Below are 25,338 nucleotides of genomic sequence, written 5' to 3'. Positions count from 1 at the left end.
ATTTTTTTAACTATTGAAAAATTTAGAAATCTTCAGCTTGGAATAGAGATATGGGGAAAGACAAGTAAGAGTGAATAGCAGAAAGTAGAGCTGTGTTTACACGTAAAGCTTTCATTCACCCCCATGCCCACCCACCAGCTTGGTGGGAACACTCAAGTGTCAAGGACATGTTAAGATAGACACCTGGAGCTTTTGAAGGAGCTATGAGTTCATGCAGGTTATTTACCGCAGAGTTTATCACTTAGATTTGGAATACCTATCTCTAATTTTTTTTTGTTACAGTTTGCAGCTGGAGTCTATTAACTACTGGGAAATGAAAACAAATGAATTAGAAATAAAATTCAAAAGGATGGACGTAGTATATGGAACAGGGCCAAGAGCATGAGCTCGTGGCTATAAGGCAAATGAGGAAAAGAAAGCTAGCTAAGTAACTCATCATGGTGGGGGCGGAGGGCACGGACTTGATGAGATCTGACTGCTGCGTTGTGCAGTCTAGAAAACTGAGTGGCGACTAGTGTGTTGGCAGGAATGGGATAGGATGCCTAAAATGCCCTCATCCTTTTAAAACCCTGTTCCTTTGTTTGCCAACTCAAGCCCTAGTTTTGAAGAAATCTTTGTTTTAATTTTCTATTATAAAAATTTCAAACATAGCTAAAGGTAGTGTAATGGTTCCTCAATGTATTTATCACTCAAATGCAACAATTATTAAGATTTTTGCCACACTTGTTTTACCTATGCAACAATTACTAAGATTTTTGCCACACTTGTTTTACTTATCAGCTTTTCTTTTTCCTTCCCTCCCCTCCCCTTCTCTCTTTCTTCTCTTCCTGAAGTATTTTAAAGCTGATTTCAAATCGCATGTCATTTCAGCCTTCTATGCCCTGTGTGTATCTCTAAAAAACATGGACTTTTTCATATGTTAGACCTAATCCCTAATTCACTGGAGTCACCTAATATCCAGTCTGTATTTATATTCTTCTTATTGTCCCCAAACTGTTGTAATTGGCTTGTTAAAGAACCTCTTTCAATCACACAAACCCATAGATTTCTCTTTTAATACAATCCAGTTAAAAATCAATGGACATGTATTAAGTGATGATCACTTGCCAGGCTTTTTGGCACTCAAACATTGTACCTCACTGATGAACTTTTCATACATATCTAAGTCTTGCCTTCCCAACAAATTTATAATCTCCAAACCTGTTGCTGTTGAGTTGATTCTGACCCATAGCGACCCTGTAGGACAGAGTAGAACTGCCCCATAGGGTTTCCAAGGAGCGGCTGTTAGATTGGAACTGCCGACCTTTTAGTTCGCAACCAAATCACTTAATTAGTGTGCTACCAGGGCTCCCAAAAGTAGGACCTTAATTTAATAAATACTTGATACATATTTACTGCCTGCACCTCAGCCTTACTGAGAGTTAGTATGTTTGGCTTTTTTTGAACATATAAACTTATAATAAACCATTGTTGGGAACCCAGGTACCCAAAGAGAGGTAGTCCTTCTGTGGTTAGTAAATACATCATTATCTAGATGTCTGCCCATAATGGTGTTATTCTAGTATTTTTAGTTGGTAAAATATATTCACCATTTTTTCTCTGACATTCTTAGCTTTGAAGAATGCTACAAAGTATTCTTTGAACTCCAAAGCTTGAAGAAAAAAATCACCTAAGTGCTAGACATGAAATAGGAATATAAACTGGCTTTGATCTTATTAAACAATTCACTTTCTATAGAATGTATTGAGTAGCCCTTTTGAAAAGAGTTTAGAGTATCTTAGGCCAGCTTCCATTTTATGGGTATTCGTAAACATTCTAGTCAAACGGGGACATTTGGCTGTGCTTTTAAATGTTTTCACACTGAATTCATATTATTTTTTCCCCCTTCTGGAAGCCCCAGTGGATTCATTACAGTATGCAGCAGCTTTATCAAAGTAAAAGACTTTTTGTATAAACTACTTAAGCAATGTTATCATTTGTTTTAATTGAATGTGGAAGTAAAATATCTGGAGATAATATGCTCATTTTTATCTGTCACCTCCCCAGAAAGTAAGTTTGTATGTTTTAAAATGGATGCAGTTACTTGTGTTGATTACCAGATAAACAAAAGAAAATCTCCGATGACATTGTTTGGATATTTAGTTCCAAAGCAGATTTCTTAAAGCTTTTTTTTTGGGGGGGGGGGGGAGCAGAAGAGAGGGATATTTTAATTTTTCAAAGAGAAAATGATAGCTAAATTGATATCAGCACTTTGCACTATTATATATCATATGTTAATTTTTCTACCTATGGTTAACACCTCTAGACTGTTTAAAAATATATGTAAGGCAAATTTCATCCATTTTATTTATGTCTCAGTGTAAAATAATGGATTAACTTTCTGGTAAATGCTATTTTTTGTTTCTTAGTTTTTTTTTAGGACTTGATTCATTTTGAATGATTTGTTTAAAGACAAAAATTTGGCAGCCTTAGCTTTACCGCATAGCAAAATAATCGAGTTTTTTTGCAGATAAAAATTAACATTTTAGTGAAAAAATCTTATAATAGTTATAAAATTTTTGAGCTTTCTAGGAAGATGGTTTTATGAAGCTGACTTGCATACTTACTTGATTTTCATAATGAAGTGATTTTTAATGAGATGATTCTTTGAGTGACCATTGTCCTTGTTAGCAAGAGAGTCCTTCCAGTACTAACAAATTATTCTGGGAAAATTACTCACAGACTGTTGAGCCATATACTTTACACACTTGTTTGGCGCAACAGGTGGGTGAATGGGAAAGTGAATCTGGGAAGCACCTGTCTTAGAAGAAGCAAGTCTTGAAGGAATCAGGAACAGAAATCAGAATAGGTCAGATGATACATACACAAGGTGAATACAGAGATGGGAACAGTATTAGAAAGTGACGAGTCCAGGAGCGAGAGTCTAAAGCCAGAGGACATCAGGCTTGGGTAGGTAAATCAGATTTGGGGATGAAGCAGCAGAAGAATTGAATGTGAGTGAGGTGTCTATATCATGTAAAAGCAGATAAAAAAATTTTTGCAGTTATTTGCTATTCATTGAGTTTCACTTCCATTTACTTTAGCAAGTGTTTTGACCCTCAGAGCAGTAGAGGAGGCTGCTGACATAGCTGACCTGATCTTTTAACTAGCACGTACTACAGCAACAACCTAGGGGCTGTGGGGCAGGGGAACAAACCAAGCACTGGAGAAACACCAGGCTACAGAGGCTGGCTCCAGCCGGGATGCAAAGGCTCAAGCAAGCATAGGTAAGGGGCGTAGTGTGTGTTTAATCTGGCATCAAGAATCTGACAGTGAACTGGGCCAGATTAGTACCTCTTAGGGTGAGCCCAGTAGACTACTGCTGACTTGTCACAATATGGTGGCTTCTGGTTTCAGAAGAAAAAGTAATGAAATTACGTTTAGTTGTTAACTAACGATAGTTGTTAAAGAAATCCGGTAATGAATACATTTTCAATGTATTCATTGCCCCAAGAACTATGCCATTTTGTTCATCTTGACTAATATTCTTTGAGTTTATATCATCTGCACCTTGTTTATGCTTATTTGTATTTCGTTTCCATTGTGTTGTATAATCCCAATTCCTTAAAAGTGGGTGATTACTGAAGCTTAAAATTAGTGATGGAAATAGCAACACAAATAACATGCTAAATAATGGCAGACAGGACTCAAGTGTGGATACCAATTGGGAAGCTATATTTCTGAAACAAGTGAAACAGGCAGTATTTTGATTTTACGCAAAAACCAAAAAAGGAAAGTATGGCTAGAAGTATCATGCTATATGATTTTCTTGTACTACTCATCCATTTATTGCTAGCACTGAGTGTATTATCATTGTGAAATTTTATCAGATAGTGGCATGAAGCTATTGATGTTCCCTTCCTCCCTCCTTTGTTTCTTTCTTTCTTGCAGAGAGCACCATGATCATCTGAAAGTAGTCAAAGGTTTCAGATGTGAATTGCCTGTTCAGCTCTCATCCTCCTTTTTCTACTGGCTTAAAAAAAATTGATCTATAGGAATTTGCTTTTGGATATGAGTCTTTGGTGGTTGTATAGTTATATCTTCTCTTGCATTGTGATTTTCCTTTTTTTTTTAATGGTAACTTTTGAGAAAGAGAGGTAAATTAATTTTAGCGGAGCCACATTTTTCACTCTTTTCATTTGTTAACTTTTAAGTCTAGGTCTCCAGAAGAGTAAGTGCTTTCACCTTGTTCTTCCTCAAAAGGGTCATGGCTGTGCTTAGCATTTTGCATTTCCATGTGAATTTTGGAATCACCTTGTCAAATATTATGAAAATACGTGGGGTTTTGAATTGGTATTCACTGACATTATAGGTCAATTTGAAGAGAATTTATATTGTTATAACATCAAGTCCATGAACATGACATCTCTCTTCATTTATTTAGGTTTTCCTTACTTTTTCTCAGTGTTTATTGTCTTCTGCATAGAGGTCTTGTACATCTTAGGTATTTGATTTTCATTTAATGTAAGTTGTATCTTTAGAATTTTTTCATCTTTACTTGGTTGCTGCTGGAATATAGAGATGCAGTTAACTTGTATACAGAGAGCTTGTTAAATTCTCATATAAGTTTTTATAATTCATCTGTAGATTTTCTTGGATTTCCAATATATAAATTTCATCTGCAAATAATGACAGTTTTATCTGTTCATTTTCAATCCTTATGCCTTTTTCTTGCCCATTGCTTTGTCTAGACTTACAGTAAAATGTTAAATGCTAGTAATAATAGAGGGCATTCTTGCTGTGTTTCTGATCTCAGAGTGTCAGTATTAAGTATAATGTTAGTAGGTTTGCTGTTTTTTGTGAAATGCCTTTTATTAAGAAAGTTTCCTCCTTTTCCTAATTCGCCGAGAATTTTTATTGTGAATGGGTGCTGAATTTTATCAAATGCTTTTGCTCTATTTACAGGATATCCATATGGTCTGTCCTCCTCAATCTGTTAATATAACAAATTCCATTGAATGATTTTGCCCAAGTTTCAAATGTTAAACTGACCCGGCATTCCTGGAATAAAGCCAACTTGGTCGTGACTCTTTTTATATAGTGCTTGATTCAATTTACTATAATATTGTTTAAAATTTATACATCTGTGTTCATTAGTGAAACTGTCTGTTAATTTCCTTTCTTACACTCTTCTTGTTGATTTTGGAATCAAGGTGATGCGTCATAAAGCAGATTGAGGACTGATTCCTCTCTTTCTATTCTTGAATAAATTTGTCTAAGATTGACATTATTCTTCCTTAAATATTGGGTAGAATTTGCTGGAGAAGTTACATAGAGTTTTCTTTGTGGAAAAGTTGTTAATTATGGATTAATTTCTTTAATAATTGTAGGCCTGCTCAGTTATAGGCTTATTCTGTGTTTGTTTCGGTAATTTATTTTCTAGGAATTTTCCCATTTTATCTGAATATCCAATAAATTTTAGCATAAACTTGTTCTCAATATTCCTTTATTATTTTGTAATGCTACAGGAGCTCTGGTAATCTCCCATTTTCATTCTTTCTTGTATCTTTTCTACTTTTTCTTGATCAGTCTTACCTTCCATTTATCATTTTTTTAGTCTTTAGAGAACCAAGTTTTGGCTTGTTGAACTCGTCTATTATACTTTCTTTTCTATTTCATTAATTTCTGTACTTTATTCTTTCCTTCTATTTTCTTTGGGTTTATTTTTCTGTTACAATTATAACTTCTTGAGATGGATGTTTAGCTCATTAATTTTCTACCTTTCTTTAAACTTTTATAGTTATGTATTTTCTTCCGGACACACCTTTAGCTACATCCCTCAAGTTTTAATATATTGTATTACCATTAGTATTTATTCAAAATATTTTCTAATTTTCATCGGGACTTAATCCTTTGGGTTATTTAGAATTATATTGCTTAATTTCCAAAGTTGTGATTATATTTTAACTTCTTATCTGCTTCTGTCACTTATTGAGACAGGTTTGGAGAAATAAATCCTACTACAGTTGTGTGTTTTGTATCGCTCATGGGTTTGCTTTCTAATTTACTTTTTATATCTGCATTATGTCTTGGCATATGCATTTCTGAAAAAGCATTGCCCTAACTTTACATATAGCTGTAAGATGGTTAATATATATTTAAACACACACATGCATGCATAGGTACATAAATTGCCCACAAAAGATAACTGTGGAATAGTTCTAATAATAAAAAGCCACTATTTATTGAGCAATTACAATTTATTAAATACTGTGGTATACATAAATTATCTGGTTTAATTTTCAAAACAACATTGTGAAGTAGATAATATTACCCTGATTTTACTGATGAACAAACAGAGGCTTACAAAGATTAAGTAGTTTGAACCAATGCATACAGGAAGGAAGTAGTAGAGTTGGGGTCCATACCTAAACCTAACTTGGAGGCCTTTGTTCCTAACCACGATATTGTAGTGCCCCTTGTATATTAATTATTTCCTGGCACTGTTTAATATAAACCGTTGTAAACTTAGAATGCAACATGAACATTATTTCAAATGGCACCAATATGAATTCATCCTTTTCAGTTTATTTTAAATAAAAAGTACTGAAGATAACCGACATAAACCCTATTAAAATGTCAGTCTTATTTTTCTGATTATGTAAATAATACAGGTTTTTTTGTTTAGAAAAATGAAATATAGAATTCTATAAGTAAATAAAAATTGTCTGAAATTTTACCAATCTCAGATAACCACTCATTGACATTTTGAGGACTTTCTTTCATATTTTCCTCATGTGCATTTTATATGTATACTATTACATAAATGGTATCTTAACTTGCTGTTTTTATTATGGACTGCACTTTATATTTTTTGGATGCTAAACAGTAGAATGCATTGCTTTATGATATGAAGGAGTTCCTGTTTACCAAAACAACTATCATTAATTTCTTTGTCTAATCTTATCAGGTCAAGGTAGGCAATGAAGTTGCTACTGGAACAGGACCTAATAAAAAGATAGCCAAAAAAAATGCAGCGGAAGCAATGCTGTTACAACTTGGTTATAAAGCATCAACTAGTCTTCAAGATCAGCTTGACAAGGTGAGAGTTTAGCTTACATGTATGCCCAATTCTATCAGAATATCAGATGCGTTAACAAATTCTGGCCCCATATTCCTTGACTTTGAGTAATGTCTTAACTGTTGTTAGACATCTTCAGTTTTCCGAGGCAGTACCCTGTATTTATATCTTTAAAAATAGGTGTTCTAGGTTTAAAAAAAAAAAAAAAAGGTACAAAGCAGCATCTAATTATGGTGTCATGATAAAATATTAATGAGTAATTATAATCTTATGATTAGCAAATACTAACAGTTTTATGGTTGTGCATATTTTGTATAATACCAATTTAATATGTTTTAGCTTATTGATTGGTTGTTTAAGCAGTTTTAATTTGCGCTTTTACAAACAGAGGTTGTTAACCTATGTTTCTGGAATACAGCTGAAAACACTGAAAATAAAGATCCTTTAGGGCAGGAACTATATTGGACAGACACTCTATAAAGTAATTTTTCTATTTACTTTAAATTTAAAGATAAACTCAGAGAGTGTTTATTTTCTGCCAAAATCTGTGTTCATGGTCCCCTATTTCTTCTGCAGCAGTTAATGACATCACTAACACCTGCCTCTGTTGCACAGGAATCATAGAGCTCTGAATTTAGGACTTCACAGATAGCTTGGTGCAGGAACTGACTTAATTTCAATTTTGTTACCGTTTTGTTATCTGTGCATAGTTAGAAATGATTTTTACTTAACATTTTATCTCTATTAAAATTCATAAAACAGGCTAGTACTTGTTTCTATCAAAAGTAATATATTGGTGTCCGGGCCATTTTTTCACATAAGGATCCTGTTTAAGAGATGATTTGTAGTTTCTACGAGAGCACATTTCTGAAGTTTAGAATAAGAAACAGAATCACCTATTATAAAACATCTTGGTATACTTTTCTTTTTAAGGCAGCTATGAATACTCTTATGAGCGTCTAGAAAATCATTTGTCTGTGTGGTATTGCTAGGGCTTTCAATTCTTTTTGTAACCTGGCTAGTCAGTGCTTTTCCTTCTTTTGAAAGTATTTGTAACATGAAACCTAACATGTGTTCAAGTTTCTGTAGTTCTTACGTTGTGTTGTTTTAACTTAAAACCCATTTATATTGACTTAAAACTGGTGAGTGATTTATAAAAATATATATCAAAATAAATCTCCTCATGGACATTTATTTATAAGTTAAGTGAAAACAAAACAGAATGAAAAGCCAGCATTACTTTCATTAATTAATTTTATTAATTTGAAAAGCATTTCTTACACACTCACAGATGCCAAACGCTTACTAACGATAAACTAACTAATAACAAGATGACTGAAACTTGGTCTCTGCATTTAAGAAACTGACTGTTCCTTGAATGGGGAGGGTGAGGGGCTGTAATCATATAGCATAAATTGTAGTATCCTGGAACCTAGAGAACATCAGGATGAGTCTGGGAAGTTAGGAGGAACTGAGATCACTATTTTTATGCCAACTCTCTGTGGACCACAAAGGTCGAATCACATTGTGCTTGGGGTCGCCATGAGTTGGGGTCAATTCGGCAGCAACTAACAGCAACAACAAAGAATTTGAGGAGTCATTAATTGAAGACTTGAGCGTGGAAGTGACCTGATGTGGTTTGCAATTTTAAAAAGACAATTCTGTATGTAATGTGGTGTGTAGATTCGATCAGGGTGAGACTGAAGGCAGGGAGGCCAGTCAGGAGGCTAGCAGAGTTGTTCAAGTAAAAGACACTGAAGGTCTGAACTAAGTGGTGGCGGTAGAGAGGAGAAGGGGGAAAACTCCAGAGATATTTCTGAAGTTGTAGATAAGAGGATATGCATGGGGGATACAGGTGGAAGGAAGAGGAAGAATATAACAAGAAGGAGTAGAAAATGACTTTAAGGAGTAGCTGGCAGTCGTATGCTGCAGAGGGATCAAGTAGGAGAAGGACTAAATACTTTGGTTTGTTAGTAACATCCCTGGTGAGTGAGGCAAAGGCAGTTTTTCAAAGGAAACCACAAAATCAGTTTTTATACAGCTCTTTTTTAAAAACAGGCAAGACATACACATTGTTGAGAAATTCAAAAACACAAAAGATAGTGAAAAAATATGTCTCACTTCCCCCTGTGACCGTCCATCTTATGGTCTCTCTTCCAAAGGCATCAATCTCCCACAATGAGTTAATATTCCTAAAGCACTTAGAACAGTGCCCGAAGCATAGTGAATGTTATGTAAGGGTTTGTTAAATAAAAATAAAGATTCTTACAAAGTGTTCTGTGCTTATATACTTCTATACCCCTACTTTAAAAAAAATTTCTGATTTATTGAGATATAGGTCAATAAATTTTGACAAATAATGCTTCATGTAACTACCTCTACAATTAAGATTTATCACATTTCTCTCCCTGAAAAAGTTCTGTAATACCTCTTTGTAGCCAGTCTCTTCCCCTACAGTCAGCCTCTGGCAAGCACTGATCCGATTTCTGTCTGTGTAGTTTTTGCCTTTTCCAGAATCTCATATAAATTGAATCATACATTATGTAGCCTTTTGTGTCTAGCTTCTTATTACTTAGCATAATAGGCTTTTGCAATTCATCCAAATTAATATGCTTATTATTAGTTTATGCCTTTTTATTATATGCATGCACTGGAATTAGTTTATCCATTCACCGACATTTGGGTTGTTTCCAGTTTGGAACTCTTGGAAATAAAGTGACTACAAACTTCATGTACAGGCCTTTATATGTACGTATTCCTACAGTATATCCTGTATGTACATAATTGTATGTATAACTATATAAGAAATTGCCAAACCGTTTTCCAGAATGGTACCGTTTTACACTCTCACCAACAATGTCTGAGAGTTCCAGTTGTTCCCCCTTTTCTCCAGTTCTTGGTATTTTCAGTTTGGAAAGCTTTGGTCATACTAGTAGGTGTGTGATCTATTTCATTGGCTTTAATTTGCATTTCTCTGGGTGATGCAAACTCGATTGGTTGCTAACCAAAAGGTTGGAGGTTTGCATCCATCCAGAGGTGCCTCGAAAGAAAGCCACCTTGGTGATCTACTTTCAGAAAATTAGCCGTTGAAAACCGTATGGAGCACAGTTCTACTCTGACCTGTATGGGGTTGCCATGCCTTGGAATCAACTCGACAACAACTGGTTTTTTTTTAATGACTGTTAATGTTGAGCATCTTAGTGTGTTTATTTTCCATCCTTATTTCTTCCTTGAAGTGTCTGTTCAAAACTTTTGCCTTTTTCTTTTTAAATGGATGGTACGCTTTCTTATTATTGAGTTGTAAGAGCTCTTTATATATTTCAGATACAAGTATGTTATGAGATATGTACAGGTAGTCCCCAATTTTCGATATATTCGAATTACTACGAACCTCACTTACGACCATCAGTGTATCTGGAACAATGACTCTTCCTGGGAGGAAGTTATGGGAAAACAGATGCAGAGGATATGGAAAAAACTGCTGAGTTATATGCACATGCTCCAGGCATCTAATCAGGATAATATGTTGGAGGAGATCAGTAGAAAAAATGTCCATATGGCAAGAACGCTGAATATAGAACTTGATGTCACCAATGTGGAACAACTCATAGATCACAAAGAAGGGGAATTGACAGACCAGGACTTAAGGGATTGTGAAGAGAAGAGAAATGGTGAAGAAGAAAGAAATAGTGAATAAGAGGAAGGATAGAAGCTGTCAAAAACTTTATAGTGAAAGCATTAGCTAAAGTTTTTTCTCAATTAAATCCGGGGCTTCAGTTGCTTGAAAATGGATCCAAATACTGATTGTTTTAAGTTGATAGGCAGGTTTGGGAAACATTGAGATGTTACCCTAAAATATATGAAGAAAAAAAGAGAAAGGACCGTACAGACAACTCCCACTAATTTTCTGACTAGAAATGCTATCCTCATTCCCAAGGATAATCCAGATGATCCAGAAGCTTCCACAAGTGGAGCTATTACTGCAACTGACAAAACGCCAATGTTGTCCAACTCTTCTTCATCATCATTGGAGTACCTCTTTATGATTTCTGTATTCTTTTTTATGTATGTGTGTACTAACTGCTTGCTCAAAGTGAAAAGGACTCGAAGCACTTACTAACGAAGATCAGAGACTACAGCCTTCAGTATGGATTGCACCTCAACGTAAAGAAAATAAAACTGCTCACAACTTGACCAATAAGCAACATCGTGATAAAGGGAGAAAAGATTGAAGTTGTCCTGGATTTCATTTTACTTGGATCCACAAGCAGCAGTCAAGAAATCAAACGAAATGAAATTAGTCAGTTGCAAAAGGGCAAATATTGTATAAGACCACTATTATAAGAACTTGAGAAATAGTTTAAACTGGGAAGAAAACATTCTTTCGTGGTTACAAGACGGGGGAGGGAGGGAGGGTGGGAGAGGGACACTTACTAATTAGATGGTAGATAAGAACTACTTTAGGTGAAGGGAAAGACAGCACACAATACAGGGGAGGTCAGCACAATTGGACTAAACCAAAAGCAAAGAAGTTTCCTGAATAAACAATGCTTCGAAGGCCAGCGTAGCAGGGGCAGGGGTCTGGGGACCTAGGTTTCAGGGGACATCTAAGTCAATTGGCATAATAAAATCTATTAAGAAAACATTCTGCATCCCACTTTGAAGAGTGGCGTCTGGGGTCTTAAAAGGTAGCAAGCAGCCATCTAAGATGCATCAGTTGGTCTCAACCCACCTGGATCAAAGGAGAATGAAGAACACCAAGGTCACACGATAACTATGAGCCCAAGAGACAGAAAGGGCCACATGAACCACTACTACATCATCCTGAGACCAGAAGAACTAGATGGTGCCCGGCCACAACAGATGACTGCCCTGACAGGGAACACAACAGAGAACCCCTGAGGGAGCAAGAGAACAGTGGGCCACAGACTGCAAATTCTCATAAAAAGTCCAGACTTAATGGTCTGACTGAGACTGGAAGGACCCTGGTGGTCATGGCCCCCAGACCTTCTGTTGGCCCAGGACAGGAACCATTCCTGAAGCCAACTCTTCAGACATGGATTGGACTGGACAATGGGTTGGAGAGGGATGCTGGTGAGGCATGAACTACTTGGATCAGGTGGACACTTGAGACTATGTTGGCATCTCCTGCCTGGAGGGGAGATTAGAGGGTGGAGGGGGTTAGACGCAGGTGAAATGGACACAAAAAGAGAGAGTGGAGGGAGAGAGCAGGCTGTCTCATTAGGGGAAGAGTAATTGGGAGTGTGTAGCAAGGTATATATGGGTTTTTGTGTGAGAGACTGACTTGATTTGTAAACTTTCACTTAGAGCACAATAAAAATTATTAAAAAAAAATCAAATGATGCATTGCATTGGGTAAATCTGCTGCAAAGTGTTTAAAATGTTAAAAAGCAAAGGTGTCTCCTTGAAGACTAAGGTGCGCCTGACCCAAGCCATGGTATTTTCAGTGGCATCATATGCATGTGAAAGCTGGACAATGAATAAGGAAGACCGAAGAAGAATTGATGCCTTTGAATTGTGGTGTTGGCGAAGAATATTGAATATACCATGGACGACCAAAAGAATGAACAAATCTGTCTTGGAAGAAGTGCAACCAGAATGCTCCTTAGAAGCAAGTGTGGCAAGACTGTGTCTTACATACATTGGACATGTTGTCAGGAGGGATCAGTCCCTGGAGAAGGACATCATGCTTGGCGAAGTACAGGGTCAGCAGAAAAGAGGAAGACCCTCAAGGAGGTGGATGGACACAATGGCTGCAACGATGAGCTCGAGCATAACATTGTAGGGATGGCGCAGGACCAGGCAGTGTTTCATTCTGTTGTGCATAGGGTTACTATGAGTCGGAACCGACTAGACGGCACCAAATGACAACAACAGCATGTACTGAAACCCCATGTGTCTTTCAGCTTGTCATACTGGGGTAACTTGCGTCTTGCTGTGATGCTGGAAGCCATGTCACTGGTGTTTCAAATACCAGCAGGGCCACCCATGGTGGGCAGGTTTCAGTGGAGCTTCCAGACTAAAACAGACTAGGAAGAAGGACCTGGTGGTCTATTTCTGAAAAAATTGGCCGGTGAAGGCCTTATGAATACCAGTGGAGCATTGTCTGGTATAGTGCCAGAAGATGAGCCCTCAGGTTAAAGGCACTCAAAATATGACTGGGGAAAAGCTGTCTCCTCAAAGCAGTGTCGACCTTAATGAAGTGGGTGGAGTAAAGCTTTCAGGACCTTCACTTGCTGATGTGGCATGCCTCAGAATGAGCATGTCAACTTGGCTAGGTGATGATTCTCAGGATTGTGTGATTGTTTACCATTTTGTGATCTGATGTGATTTTCCTGTGTGTTGTAAGTCCTATCTCTATGATGTTAAAGAGGCAGCATTAGAGGCATTTATGTTAATGAAGCAGGACTCAATCTACAAGAGTAGGTTGCATCTTGAGCCAGTCACTTGACATACAAAAGAAAGAAGTGAGACCTGGAACCTCATGCCGTGAAGAAAGGAGTGTTGTAGTCATCTAATGCTGCTATAACAGAAATATCACAAGTGGATGGCTTTATCAAAGAGAATTTATTCTCTTACAGTCTAGGAGGCTAGAAGTCCAAATTCAGGGTGCCAGCCATAGGGGAAGGCTTTCTCACTCTGTGGGTTCTGGGGGATGGTCCTCGCCATTAATCTTTCGGTGGACTAGGAGATACTCAGCACAGGAACCTCGGGCCTAAAGGACATGCTTTACTCCTGGCCCTGCTTTCTTACAGTTATTTCAACAGATGAATGGAATACTCGAAGTGCTCACTTATCTATGTCACGAAATTTGGAAGACAGCTTCCTGCCAGCCTACTGGAAGAGATCTGTATTTGTGTCCATTCCAAAGAAAGATGATCCAACAGAATGCAAAAATTATTGAACAGTGTTATCACAAACAAGTAAAATTAGCTGAAGATCATTCAAAAGCTGTTGCAGTAGTAGTTCAAGCAGGATTCAGAAAAGAACAGGAAACGTGGGATGTCATTGTTGATGTCAGATGGATTTTGGCTGAAAGCAGAAAATACCAGAAAGATGTTTACCTGTGTTTTATTGCCTACGCGAAGGCATTTGACTACATGGATCATAACAAATCGCAGAAAACTTTGCAAAGAATGTGAATTCCAGAACACTTAATTGTGCTCAGAAGGAACCTGTACATGGACCAAGAGGCAGTCGTTCAAACAGAACAAGGGCATATTCTGTGGTTTAAAGTCAAGAAAGGTGTATGTCAGAGTTGTATCTTTTCATGATACTTATTCAGTCTGTATTCTGAATGAATGATTTGATAAGCTGGACTATATGAAGAAAAGTGGGGCATTAGGATTGGAGGAAGACTCAGTAACAACTTATGATGTGCAGATAACACAACTTGCTGAAAGTGAAGAGGACTTGAAGCACTTACTGACAAAGATCAAAGACTACAGTCTTTAGTATGGATTGTACCTCAACATAAAGAATACAGAACTCCTTACAACTGGACCAGTAAACCACATCATGATAAATGGAGAAAAGACAGAAGCTGTCAAGGATTTCATTTTACTTGTATCCACAGTCAACACCCATGGAAGCAGCAGTCAGAAAATCAAATGACGTATTGCATTGGGCAAATCTGCTGCAAAAGACCTCTTCAATGTATTACCAAGCCGTGGTATTTTCTATTGCCTCATATGCATGTGAAAGCTGGACAATGAATAAAGAAGTTGAAGAAGAATTGATGCCTTTCAGTTATGGTGTTGGCAAGGATTATTGAATATACATTGGACTGCCCGAAGAATGAACAAATCTGTCTTGAAAGGACAGCCAGAATGCTCTTTAGAAGTGAGGATGACGAGACTTCATTTCAAGTACTTTGGGCATGTTATGAGGAAGGATGAGTCACTGGAAAGAAGGACATCATACTTGGTAAAGTAGAGGGTTAGCGGAAAAGAGGAAGACCTTCAAGGGATGGATTGACACAGTGCCTGCAACAATGGGCTCAAACATAGCAATGATTGTGAGGATGGTGCAGGACTGGGCAGTGTTTTGTTCTGTTGTACATAGTGGTCACTGTGAGTTAAAACCGACTCAATGCCACCTAAGAATAACAGTGTATTAAAATATATCTGTAAGTTTATATATGTTTCCAACCCCTAAAGACAAATAACAATTGGATTTATAAAGATACTGGTAATAAAAGATAATGAAAAATTAAAAAATAATATGGTATTCAAGTTACATCAGAACTGACTAAAGACTGCAGAATGGCACCCCGTCATAGTTGGGGACTACCTGTATTTTAGAAATACTTTCTTCCATTGTGTGGGTTCTCTTTTCATTTTCTTAACAATGTCTTTTGAAGAGCAAAGTTTTTAATTTGTTGAAGTCTATTTTACCAAAATTTTCTTTTATGATTCATACTTTGTTGATCCTATCTAAGTAACCTTTGCTTGGAGTTAATTTTTTATACGGATATGAGGTTGAAGTGGGGATTCTTTTTTTCAATGCCTGTCCAAATGTTCTAGCACCATTTACTGTTTATTCAAACAGCAGTATGTTCTTCTTCCATTGAGATAAATTTTCCATTGAATTTCCTTAGCACCTTTGTAGCAAATTAGTTGACCATATATGTGTGATTCCATATTCTGTTCCATTAATCTGTGTTTGTCCTTAAACTATTACAACTTTATCTTTTTTTTTTTTAATTTTATTGTGCTTTAAGTGAAAGTTTACGAATCAACTCAGTCTCTCACATAAAAACTTATATACACCTTGCTGCATATTCCCAATTACTCTCCCCCCCATGAGACAGCCCACTCCCTCCTTCCACTCTGTCTTTTCGTGTCAATTTTGCCAACTTCTAAGCCCCTCTACCCTCCCATCTCCCCTCCAGGCAGGAGATGCCAACATAGTCTCAAGTGTCCACCTGATCCAAGTAGTTCATGCCTCACCAGCATCCCTCTCCAACCCATTGTCCAGTCCAATCCATGTCTGAAGAGTTGGCTTCAGGAATGGTTCCTGTCCTGGGCCAACAGACGGTTTGTGGACCATGACCACCAGGGTCCTTCCAGTCTCAGTCAGACCATTAAGTCTGGTCTTTTTATGAGAATTTGGGATCTGCATCCCAATGTTCTCCTGCTCCCTCAGGGGTTCTCTGTTGTGCTTCCTGTCAGGGCAGTCATCTGTTGTGGCCGGGCACCATCTAGTTCTTCTGGTCTCAGGATGATGTAGTAGTGGTTCATGTGGCCCTTTCTGTCTCTTGGGCTCATAGTTATCGTGTGACCTTGGTGTTCTTCATTCTCCTTTGATCCAGAGGGGTTGAGACCAATTAATGCATTTTAGATGGCCGCTTGTTAGCATTTAAGAACCCAGACGCCACGCTTCAATGTGGGATGCAGAATGTTTTCTTAATAGAATTTATTTTGCCTATTGACTTTTTTTTTTGTTTTTTTATTTTTATTTATTTTTTATTTTTTTTTATTGACTTAGATGTCCCCTGAAGCCATAGCCCCCAAACTCCCGCCCTTGCTCCACTGACCTTCGAAGCATTCAGTTTATTCAGGAAACTTCTTTACTTTTGGTCTAGTCCAGTTGAGCTAACCTTCCCTATGTTGAGTGTTGTCCTTCCCTTCAGCTAAAGTAGTTCTTATCTACTATCTAATCAGTAAATAACGCTCTCCCAGGCTTATTCTTCCCAAAAGAATGTGTACTTCTCAGTTTAAACTATTTCTCAAGGTCTTATAATAGTGGTCTTATACAACATTTGTCCTTTTGCAACTGACTAATTTCACTCAGCATAATGCCTTCGGGGTTTCTCCATGTTATAAAATGTTTTATTGTGTGAATATACCATAATTTATTTATCCATTCATCCGTTGATGGGCACCTTGGTTGGTATTGTAAACAGTGTTGCAATAAACATGGGTGTGAGTATATATGTTCGTGTAAAGGCTCTTATTTCTCTAGGATATATTCCAGGGAGTGGGATTGCTAGGTTGTATGGTAGTTCTATTTCTAGCTTTTTAAGGAAGCGCCAAATCGATTTCCAAAGTGGTTGTACCATTTGACGTTCCCACCAGCAGTGTATAAATGTTCCAATCTCTCCACAGCCTCTCCAACATTTGTTATTTTGTGTTTTTTGGATTAATGCCAGCCTTGTTGGAGTGAGATGGAATCTCATTGTAGTTTTGATTTGCATTTCTCTAATGGCTAATGTCAGCCCACTGCATTGGCTGGGAAACGAACCCCTGTCAACTGCTTGGAAGGCAGCTATGCTCACCACGATACCACCAAAATGCAGTGAGCTGACAGTTTTGGAAACCCTGGTGGTGTAGTGGTTAAGTGCTATGGCTGCTGCCTGGAGGATCGGCAGTTTGAATCCGCCAGGTGCTCTTTGGAAACTCTATGGGGCAGTGCTAGTCTGTCCTATAGGGTCGCTATGAGTTGGAATCGACTTGACAGCACTGGGTTTTTTGGTTTTAATGGCTAATGATCGAGAACCTGATATGATTCTTTTAATTTCAGTTGGATTTGTTTTAATATCCCCATCTCATTTCTTATTTGGGTTATTTGCTTCTTCTCCTGTTTTTCTTTTGTCAGTTTGGCCAATAGTTTATCAATTATGTTAATTTTTTCAAAGAACCAGCTTTCAGTCTTGTTAACTCTTTGAATTGTTTTTCTGTCGAAGCGGTGTCAAACATCAAATGCGCACCTCTCTACCATACAGCTGAAATAGCTGCAGTCTGCCAACAAGGGCCTGTTCTCCTGAAATAGGCCCACACAGATCCATGCAGGGGCAAAAGGTATTCAGAGTCCACGGACCGTTTATGCCTGGATAGGAGCTGCTTCTGTCCTGAGCTCCCCAGGTTAGTGGAGCTGACAAATTATCGTTTCCCCCAGTTGTGAATTTATTCCTTCTCCAAGGCCGGGACAATGGCTTAGGGCGGTCAGCAGTGTCTTTCTCAGGCCCAGGGAAATCAACAGCCACTGAAGCCAGCTTGGGTGTAGGGGCCGTGGTAAAACATACGCAACTACTTAGCTTTTGCCGAAATTGGTGTTCTTCTTTGTTTCTGGAGGCGTGAGTAGGCTGTGTGGCTGGTTGTTTCTCCTTGAGGGAACTGCGGGTGAACGCTACCAGCAGCCCGCCACAGCCGCTCCCGAGAATGGTGCCTGAGGGATCCTGGTGATTCAGGTCCGGTAATTCCTCTCTGCTTCTGAACCACCTCTCCCTCCTCCTGCCGATCAGTCCATTTTCTAACTTTGCCTTTGATGTTCAGGGCTCCTAGCTTGTCATAAATATAATCATTTCACTTGTTTTTTTTTTCGGTCTTTGTTATAACAGGGTTCGCCAGAAGAGTTTGGCTATTCTGCCATCTTGGCCACGCCCCCCCCACAACTTTATCTTGATTATTGCAGCTTTATAGTAAAGTTTAAAATTGTGTAGTGAGGGAACTCCAAATTTGTTCTGCCTTAAAAAATTGTTTTTGCTGGTCTAGAGCCTTTGCACTTCATATAAATTTTAGAATCCATTTCTACACCCCCCCCCCAAAAAAATTTTGGTTGGGATGTTGATTGAGGTTGTGTTGTATGTATAGACCGATTTGGTGTGAATTGAAATCTTAACAATATTGCATCTTCTGATTCATTAACAAGACATAGCACCATTTATTTAGGCTTTTAGAAATTTGTTGCAGCAGTATTTTGTACTTTTTAAGACAAATATCTTGCACATTTTTAATAAATATATCCCTATGTATGTCATGTTTTTTGATGCCATTGGTTTTGGCATTGGTTTTTCATCTCAATTTCTAATTCTTCTTTCCTAGTATAGAAATATAACTGATTTTTATATGTGAATGTGTATCCTATGACCTTGTTAAACCAATTTATGGGTAACCTTTTTTATTTGTAGTAAATATGTATGTAACAGAGTGTTTGAAATTTCAACAATCTTCACGGGTACAGTTCAGTGACATTATGTTCTTGATGGTGTTCAACCATCCCATTTTTCATTCTAGAATTACACCATCACCCTTAACAGAACCTCAGTGTCCCCTAGGCAAAGAGCCCCCTCTTAAATTCTCTCAGCAATTGTTGGTTGAGAAAGTCTTTGTTTTGCCTTTATTTGCATGAAGTTACTTTGTCGGGGTATAGAATCTGGATTTTCTGTTTCTTTCAGTGGTTTAACGACCCAGTTCCAGTGTCTTATGACTTGCATAGTTTTTTTTTTTTTTTTAATGAGAAGCCTGTTATCTGCTTTTCCTCTGGCAGTGATTTAAAATATGGAGCTGGTGGTTGTTTGTAACATACTGTCAGCTTATTTCTCAGGACTCTTTATTTTCTTCTTTGCATCTTTTATCTGCTGTTATATCTTTCCTTGTTCATTGTGGTAATGTATAATGAAAAGGAAAGAGAGAAAATTCAACAAGAACAATGTTTTTGAAAAATGAACCCTGGTAAATTATTTGCTAGAATTGTGTTTTGTGTTTATATCTGAATTTAATTTATGTGTTTGACTTTTGGCATCTGTTAACATAAATGTAAAATGCTAATTATAATAGGAAATAAGTTTTTTTTTTAAATTCCTAGAGTACTTCATATCAATAATACTAGCTCTATGAAAAGACAACATAACCAGTTAAAATCTTTTTTTTTAATTAGAATACTACTTCAAGATACCTGTGTTTCAACAAACCAAGTGTTTATCTACAGTTGAATGGATTTTTAAAAAAAATGTCGTATATACATACAATGGGATATTACTTAGCCATAAAAAGAATGAAGCTCTAATACATGCTACAACATGGATGAACCTTCAAAAAATTATGCAAGTGGTATAAGCTACACAGAAAAGGATAAATATTGTATGATTCCACTTAATAAAAAATATCTAGACTAGGCAAGCTCATGGATACAGAAAGTAGATTAGGGTTTACCAGAAGACAGGGGAAGGCAAGAAGGGGCGATTATTGCTTAAGGGGTTCTGAGTTTCTGTTTGGGGTGATAGAAAGCTTTCTGAAGTAGATAGTGGTGATGATTGTTCAGCACTGCATATGTTATAATGTCACTGAATCATACACTTAAAAATGGTTAAAATGGCAAATTTTATGTTTTCTATATTTTACCACAATAAAATTGTTAAAAAATTATGTGTTTCAGAATGTATTTATACCAAACACAGATCAAATCGTCTGGCAAAAGTCAGTATGTTACATGTTTTACTTAAGATTAGAACTCTGTTTTCAATATTTTGTATGTGTCATTAGCTCGGTGATGATCTTTATATTAGTATTTTTCTAGTATTTGTTGAAGTCTCCTACTAATATTGTGAACTGTCTATTTCTCTTTTTGGTGCTGTTAGAGTTTGTTTTATGTATTTTGGAGCCCAGTCGTTGGATGCGTAGATATTTCTTAAGGTTATGTCTTCTCAGTAGATGGTCCTTTTAATCATTACATAATGTTCTTCCTTGACTTCTATGGTTTATTTTACCTTAAAGTCTATGTTATCTGAAATTAATATTGCCACTCCTGCACTTTTTTGGGCCACCATTTGCTTGATGTATTTCTTTCCATTCTTTGATTTTTTTTCCTTTTTTTTTTTTTGTGCTTTAGATAAAGGTTTTCAGAGCAAATTATTTTCTCATTAAACAATTAGTACACATATTGTATTTTGACATTGGTTGTCAACCCTGTGACGTGTCAACGCTCTTCTCAACCTTGAGTTCCCCATTTCCATTCATCCAGCTTTCCTGTCGCCTCCTACCTTCTCATCCTTGCCCCTGGGCTGGTGTGCCCATTTCGTCTCGTATATGGTATATGGTTGCGCTACGTATATTATTATTTGTTTTATGAGCCTGTCTCATCTTTGGCTGAAGGGTAAACCTCTCTATCCTTTGATTTTTAATAGATTTATGTCTTTGTGTCTAAGGTATTTCTTGTAGAGAGCATATCGATAGGTTCTGTTTTTTTTTTTTTTACTCTTTCTGCCACTCTGTGTCTCTTTACTGGGTCCATTTAAGCCATTTACATTCAGTGTGATTATTGATAGGTATAAGTTTGTTGCTGTTGTATTGTTGTGCCTTTTTTTGTGTGTGTGTGGTGCTGACATTTTCTTTGTTCTGCTTACTTTCCTGTGCAGAGTTCGTTTTGTTTGTGGGTTTTCTTCTCTTTTCTTTTGTTATTATAGGTTTAATGTTAACCAAGTGTTTATGTTTTTCTTTTTTATTCAGATGAGTAGGTTTGTTAACTTCCTTTGTAGTTGCCATAAAATTTACCCTTATCTGCCTAAGTTTGAACCAGTCTTTTATTACTTGATGTCACTTTGACTTCCTCTCTTTTGAAAGCTGTATACCTACACCATTTACTCCTTGTTTTGTTTTGACGTTGTCATCATTTACAGAATGACGTCTCTGTTTCCCTGTTTAAGTCTGCTTTGCTTTATTATTGAGAGTTCTTTACGTAGATTGGTATCTTGCTGATGTTGTCCTTTGTCCTAGACTCCAGTTGTCTGATGTTGTTGGTTCTCTAACTGAAAAAACTGAAGGACTCCCTTTAATATTTCTTGTAAGTTTGGTTTGGTTTTTATGAATTCCCTTAATTTCTGTTTATCTGGAAAAGTCCTAATTTTACCATTGTATTTGAGAGAGAAGTTTGCAGGATTTATTATTCTTGGTTGGCAGTTTTTTTCTTTCAAGGTTTGATATATATATCAGCCCATTGCCTTCTTTCCTGCATAATTTCTGCTGAGTAATCAGAGTTTAGTCTTATTGTTTCCCCTTTGTCAGTGACTTTTTGTTTTTCTTGAGCTGCTCTGAGAATTTTTTGTCTTTGGTTTTGGCAAATGTGATTATGATATGTTTTTGTGCCTTTCTTTTGGGGTCTGTCATATGTGGGGTTCGTTGAGCTTTTTGAATGGTCGTCTTTTTGTCTTTCATGATATTTGGGAAGTTTTCTACCAGCAAATCTTCAACAGTCTTCCCTGTGTTTTCCCTGTTCTCCCTGTGTTCTGAAACTCATCACGTGCAAATTTTTGTCTTGACTGTGTTCCACATAATTCTTGGGTTTTCTTCATTCTTTTTTCTGATATTTCTTCAGAGTAGCATCCATGAATTTGTCTTTAGTCTCTCTGATTCTGTGTTCCAGTGTTTCAAATTTGCTCCTAAAGCCTTCTATTGAGTTGTCTGTTTCTGAAATTTTGTCGTTTATCTTTTAGATTTCTGGTTGCTGTTTTTATATGATATATAATTATTTATTTTGATGTCTCGTTCTCGTATTATTTTCCTGAATTCATCTATTGCTTTCTCTGTGTTTTCCTAGATTTTGTCTGTGTTTCCCATGATTTCGTCTGTTTTTTACCTGCTTTTGTCTGTGTGTTCCTTGATCTTTTTTTCTGATGTCTTAGAGAGCCCTAAATATTAGTCTTTTGAGTTCTGTATCAGGTATTTCCGCTGCCTTTTCTTCTACTAGAAGGTCATCCAATTCTTTATTTTGGTCACTTGCTGGAGCCTTCTTGTCCTGCTTTTTTATGTTTTGGTATCATCTGCCATCTCTGAGACATTAAGATATTATTCTCTTTATTTATCGATTGTTTGTTTCATCCTGCTTTTTTTTGTTTTGTTTTGATATGTCAGGGTGGGTGGGCCGGGTGTGCTTTGCTGCTTGCTTGTTTGTGGGTATGATGCTCTTACCACCTTGTCTCAGTGAGCAGGGCAGCAGCAGGCAGGGTGAGCCCACTTCACTGTGTACCGGTTACGTGAGGTGGCTGAGGGCAGACAAGGTGGGTGCTGTCTACCTCCTGATGTTGGTCCAGTGGTGTGAGAGCATTCACAGCCCCTCGCCAGATGGGCGGGGGTGTTGGGGTCAGGATGTGTTACAGACTCGCTTCTCACCATTCAGCAGCTGTTCAAATGGAGGGGGAGGAGGGTTAGTGTGGGCCCAGTGCAGTGGCTGGTGTGAGCACTGAGGATGCTGTAGCCATGGTGGAGTGGTGGGGGCTGGTGGGAAGTCGGGGAGGTGGTGTACAAGGCTAGGTGGGAGGGAGAAAGCAAAGCAAAAAAAAAAAGGTGGCCAGCAGGTGGGGGTGGGACAGACCTAGGAGCCGGGAGAAAGAGGGGGGAGATGGCATACATGGCTAGGTGGGAGGTAGAAAGAAAAGAAAGAAAAAAATGGTGACATGGTGGGGGCTGGTGTGCTGGTGGTACTGGTCTGAGCACTGAGGATGCTCTAGCCATGGCAGAGTGGTAGGGGCTAGTGGGAAGTGGGGGAGGTGGCACACAAGGCTAGATGGGAGAGAGAAAGAAAAGTAAGAAAAGAAAAATGAGAAAAAAAATGGTACAACAGGGGGCAGTGAGTGGTATCGGGGCATACCCGGGGGCCCGTGGGAAGAGAAGGAATGTGGCTTATGGGGCTAAATGAGAGAGTGGATGAAAATAAAGAAAAAAAAATGGTGGTGCAGCAGGAGCAGGTGGGGGCAGGGCAGACCCAAGGCCTGGTGGCAAGGGAGAGAGGTAATGTACAGGGTAGGTAGGAGGGAGAAAGAAGAATAAAAGCAAAAAAGAAAAATAGTAGTGTAGCAGGAGCCGGCAGGTAGGGGCAGGAAGACCCAGGGCTGTGGTGGGCCGATGACTCTCTAGCAGCAGTGGTGTGGCAAAGGGCAGCAGGAGTAGGGGTGGTATATGATGGTAGGTGGAAGGGAGAAAGAAAGAGAACAACAACAAAAAAAAAGGCAGGGTGGGCCAGAAGTAGTGGGCTCGTATTGTCCCTGGCAGTGTGGTTTGCTAGGGTGGGAGGTGGTTCTTGCTTCTGCTCACCAGAAGGATAAGGGGTGGGAAAGTGTGTTTCTCTGGTTACTAGTTGCTCTGTCTCCTGTTGGGAGCTTGGTAAATTTGCCTTTCCATACTCCCTGTCTGGGCTAATTGCTGGCTGAGCTTCAAGATGGCAGTGCTGTGTCACATTAGTAGGCAGGGGACCTCCACTCTTTATCTTTCCTCTTTTCTGTTCTCTGTCAGTTTCTTCTTCCATTCAGTGTCTGATCTAGTTCTTTATCCCATCATTGGATACTTAGGGTTCCAGGTTTGTATCTGTTTTACTTAGTTTTTCAGATCGTTGGTACAGAGGGACTGCATGGGGTATCTGTCTAGGGTGCCATGTTGGCTCCACCTCTCCAGTATGGACATAATAGTGTTTTGATTGTTAACCTAACCTCAGGAGTGATAAAGAAGCTCTTTTTGTCACTTTAGAAGTTATGATGATACTTACTGCCTACTGTTTGATTAAGAATTATCTTAACGACCTAGATAGAGTCTATGTTCAACTTAATACATGTATTGAATATGAAGCTTTCTTAATACATTGAATTATGAATTTAAGTGAGCAGATAAAAAGGAGACAATAAGAAATAGTTTCAAATCATAGAGAAGGGATAGATGACACTGTGTTAGTTACTCTTCTGTCCATTGTCCTTGGGGTCAGAGATGAATAGAATAAGCAGAATGACTGTGTGAGAGCCCTGTGCCCTTGCTTAATTAATCAGTCAACTTTTTCTCTTTTTGAATAAGCTTGTGTCTCTAGATTTAAACAGTTGATTTAATCTTTCAGACAGGGGAAAACAAAGGATGGAGTGGTCCAAAGGCTGGGTTTCCAGAACCAACAAATAACAGTAAGTTTCCCCTTTGTGCTATCTACACTTGGTGTTAATCAGTGGTTCAGTGACTAGACCATCACTGGGAATTTATTAATCTATTTGGGACCAAGATGCCATGATAAGTGTTGTAGCGACTAAAAAGAAGTCACGATGTCTGCATTCCTGAATTTACAGAATAACTGGAAAACTAAGACACTTGTGTTCATATCCGCAACACGATCAAACCATTGCAGATGGGGTGACATTTAGGCTACATAGTAATGCCATTCTATTTTAAGTTGTTTTTATTGCAACAACATTGCAGTACAAAAGAATGAAAAAATAAGTAATTATCTGTGAGCCTGTTACCTTCTCAAATCAACCATTTTCATAGTTCTAACTGTTTTTTAGGTACAACACAAATTTTTACATAATTAAAATCATAATCTGTTATGATTTAACATTGCCATATATATTTTTTCATAGTTATTAGGATTTTTAGCATTTTATTAAAGCCACAAGGTGAAATACCAGAAATCTAAGAGTAAAATTACATTGTCATTTCAATTATAGTAGAGGTAGTCCTCAACTTAACGATGGGGTTCTGTTCCTGCGTTTCCATCGTAAGTCGATTCTG

At 37.8% G+C, this 25,338-nt stretch overlaps 1 protein-coding gene across 27 annotated transcripts in view; it reads left to right on the top strand.

Annotated features, from left to right (window-relative positions):
• The window catches only part of STAU2 (staufen double-stranded RNA binding protein 2), a 362,398-nt gene that overhangs the window by 159,760 nt on the left and 177,300 nt on the right, over positions 1 to 25,338 (top strand). For all 27 annotated transcript variants that reach the window (XM_064267843.1, XM_064267841.1, XM_064267842.1 and 24 more), the window contains 2 exons: positions 6,950 to 7,081; positions 24,677 to 24,737. In XM_064267843.1, the coding sequence (XP_064123913.1) occupies positions 6,950 to 7,081; positions 24,677 to 24,737 (193 nt within the window). The remainder of the gene's footprint in view (positions 1 to 6,949; positions 7,082 to 24,676; positions 24,738 to 25,338) is intronic.

This window comes from Loxodonta africana, chromosome 14, assembly GCF_030014295.1.
Source record: "Loxodonta africana isolate mLoxAfr1 chromosome 14, mLoxAfr1.hap2, whole genome shotgun sequence".
Lineage (NCBI taxonomy): Eukaryota > Metazoa > Chordata > Mammalia > Proboscidea > Elephantidae > Loxodonta > Loxodonta africana.
The sequence above is the reverse complement of the archived record's forward strand: the minus strand, read 5'-3'. Positions and strand labels throughout refer to the sequence as shown.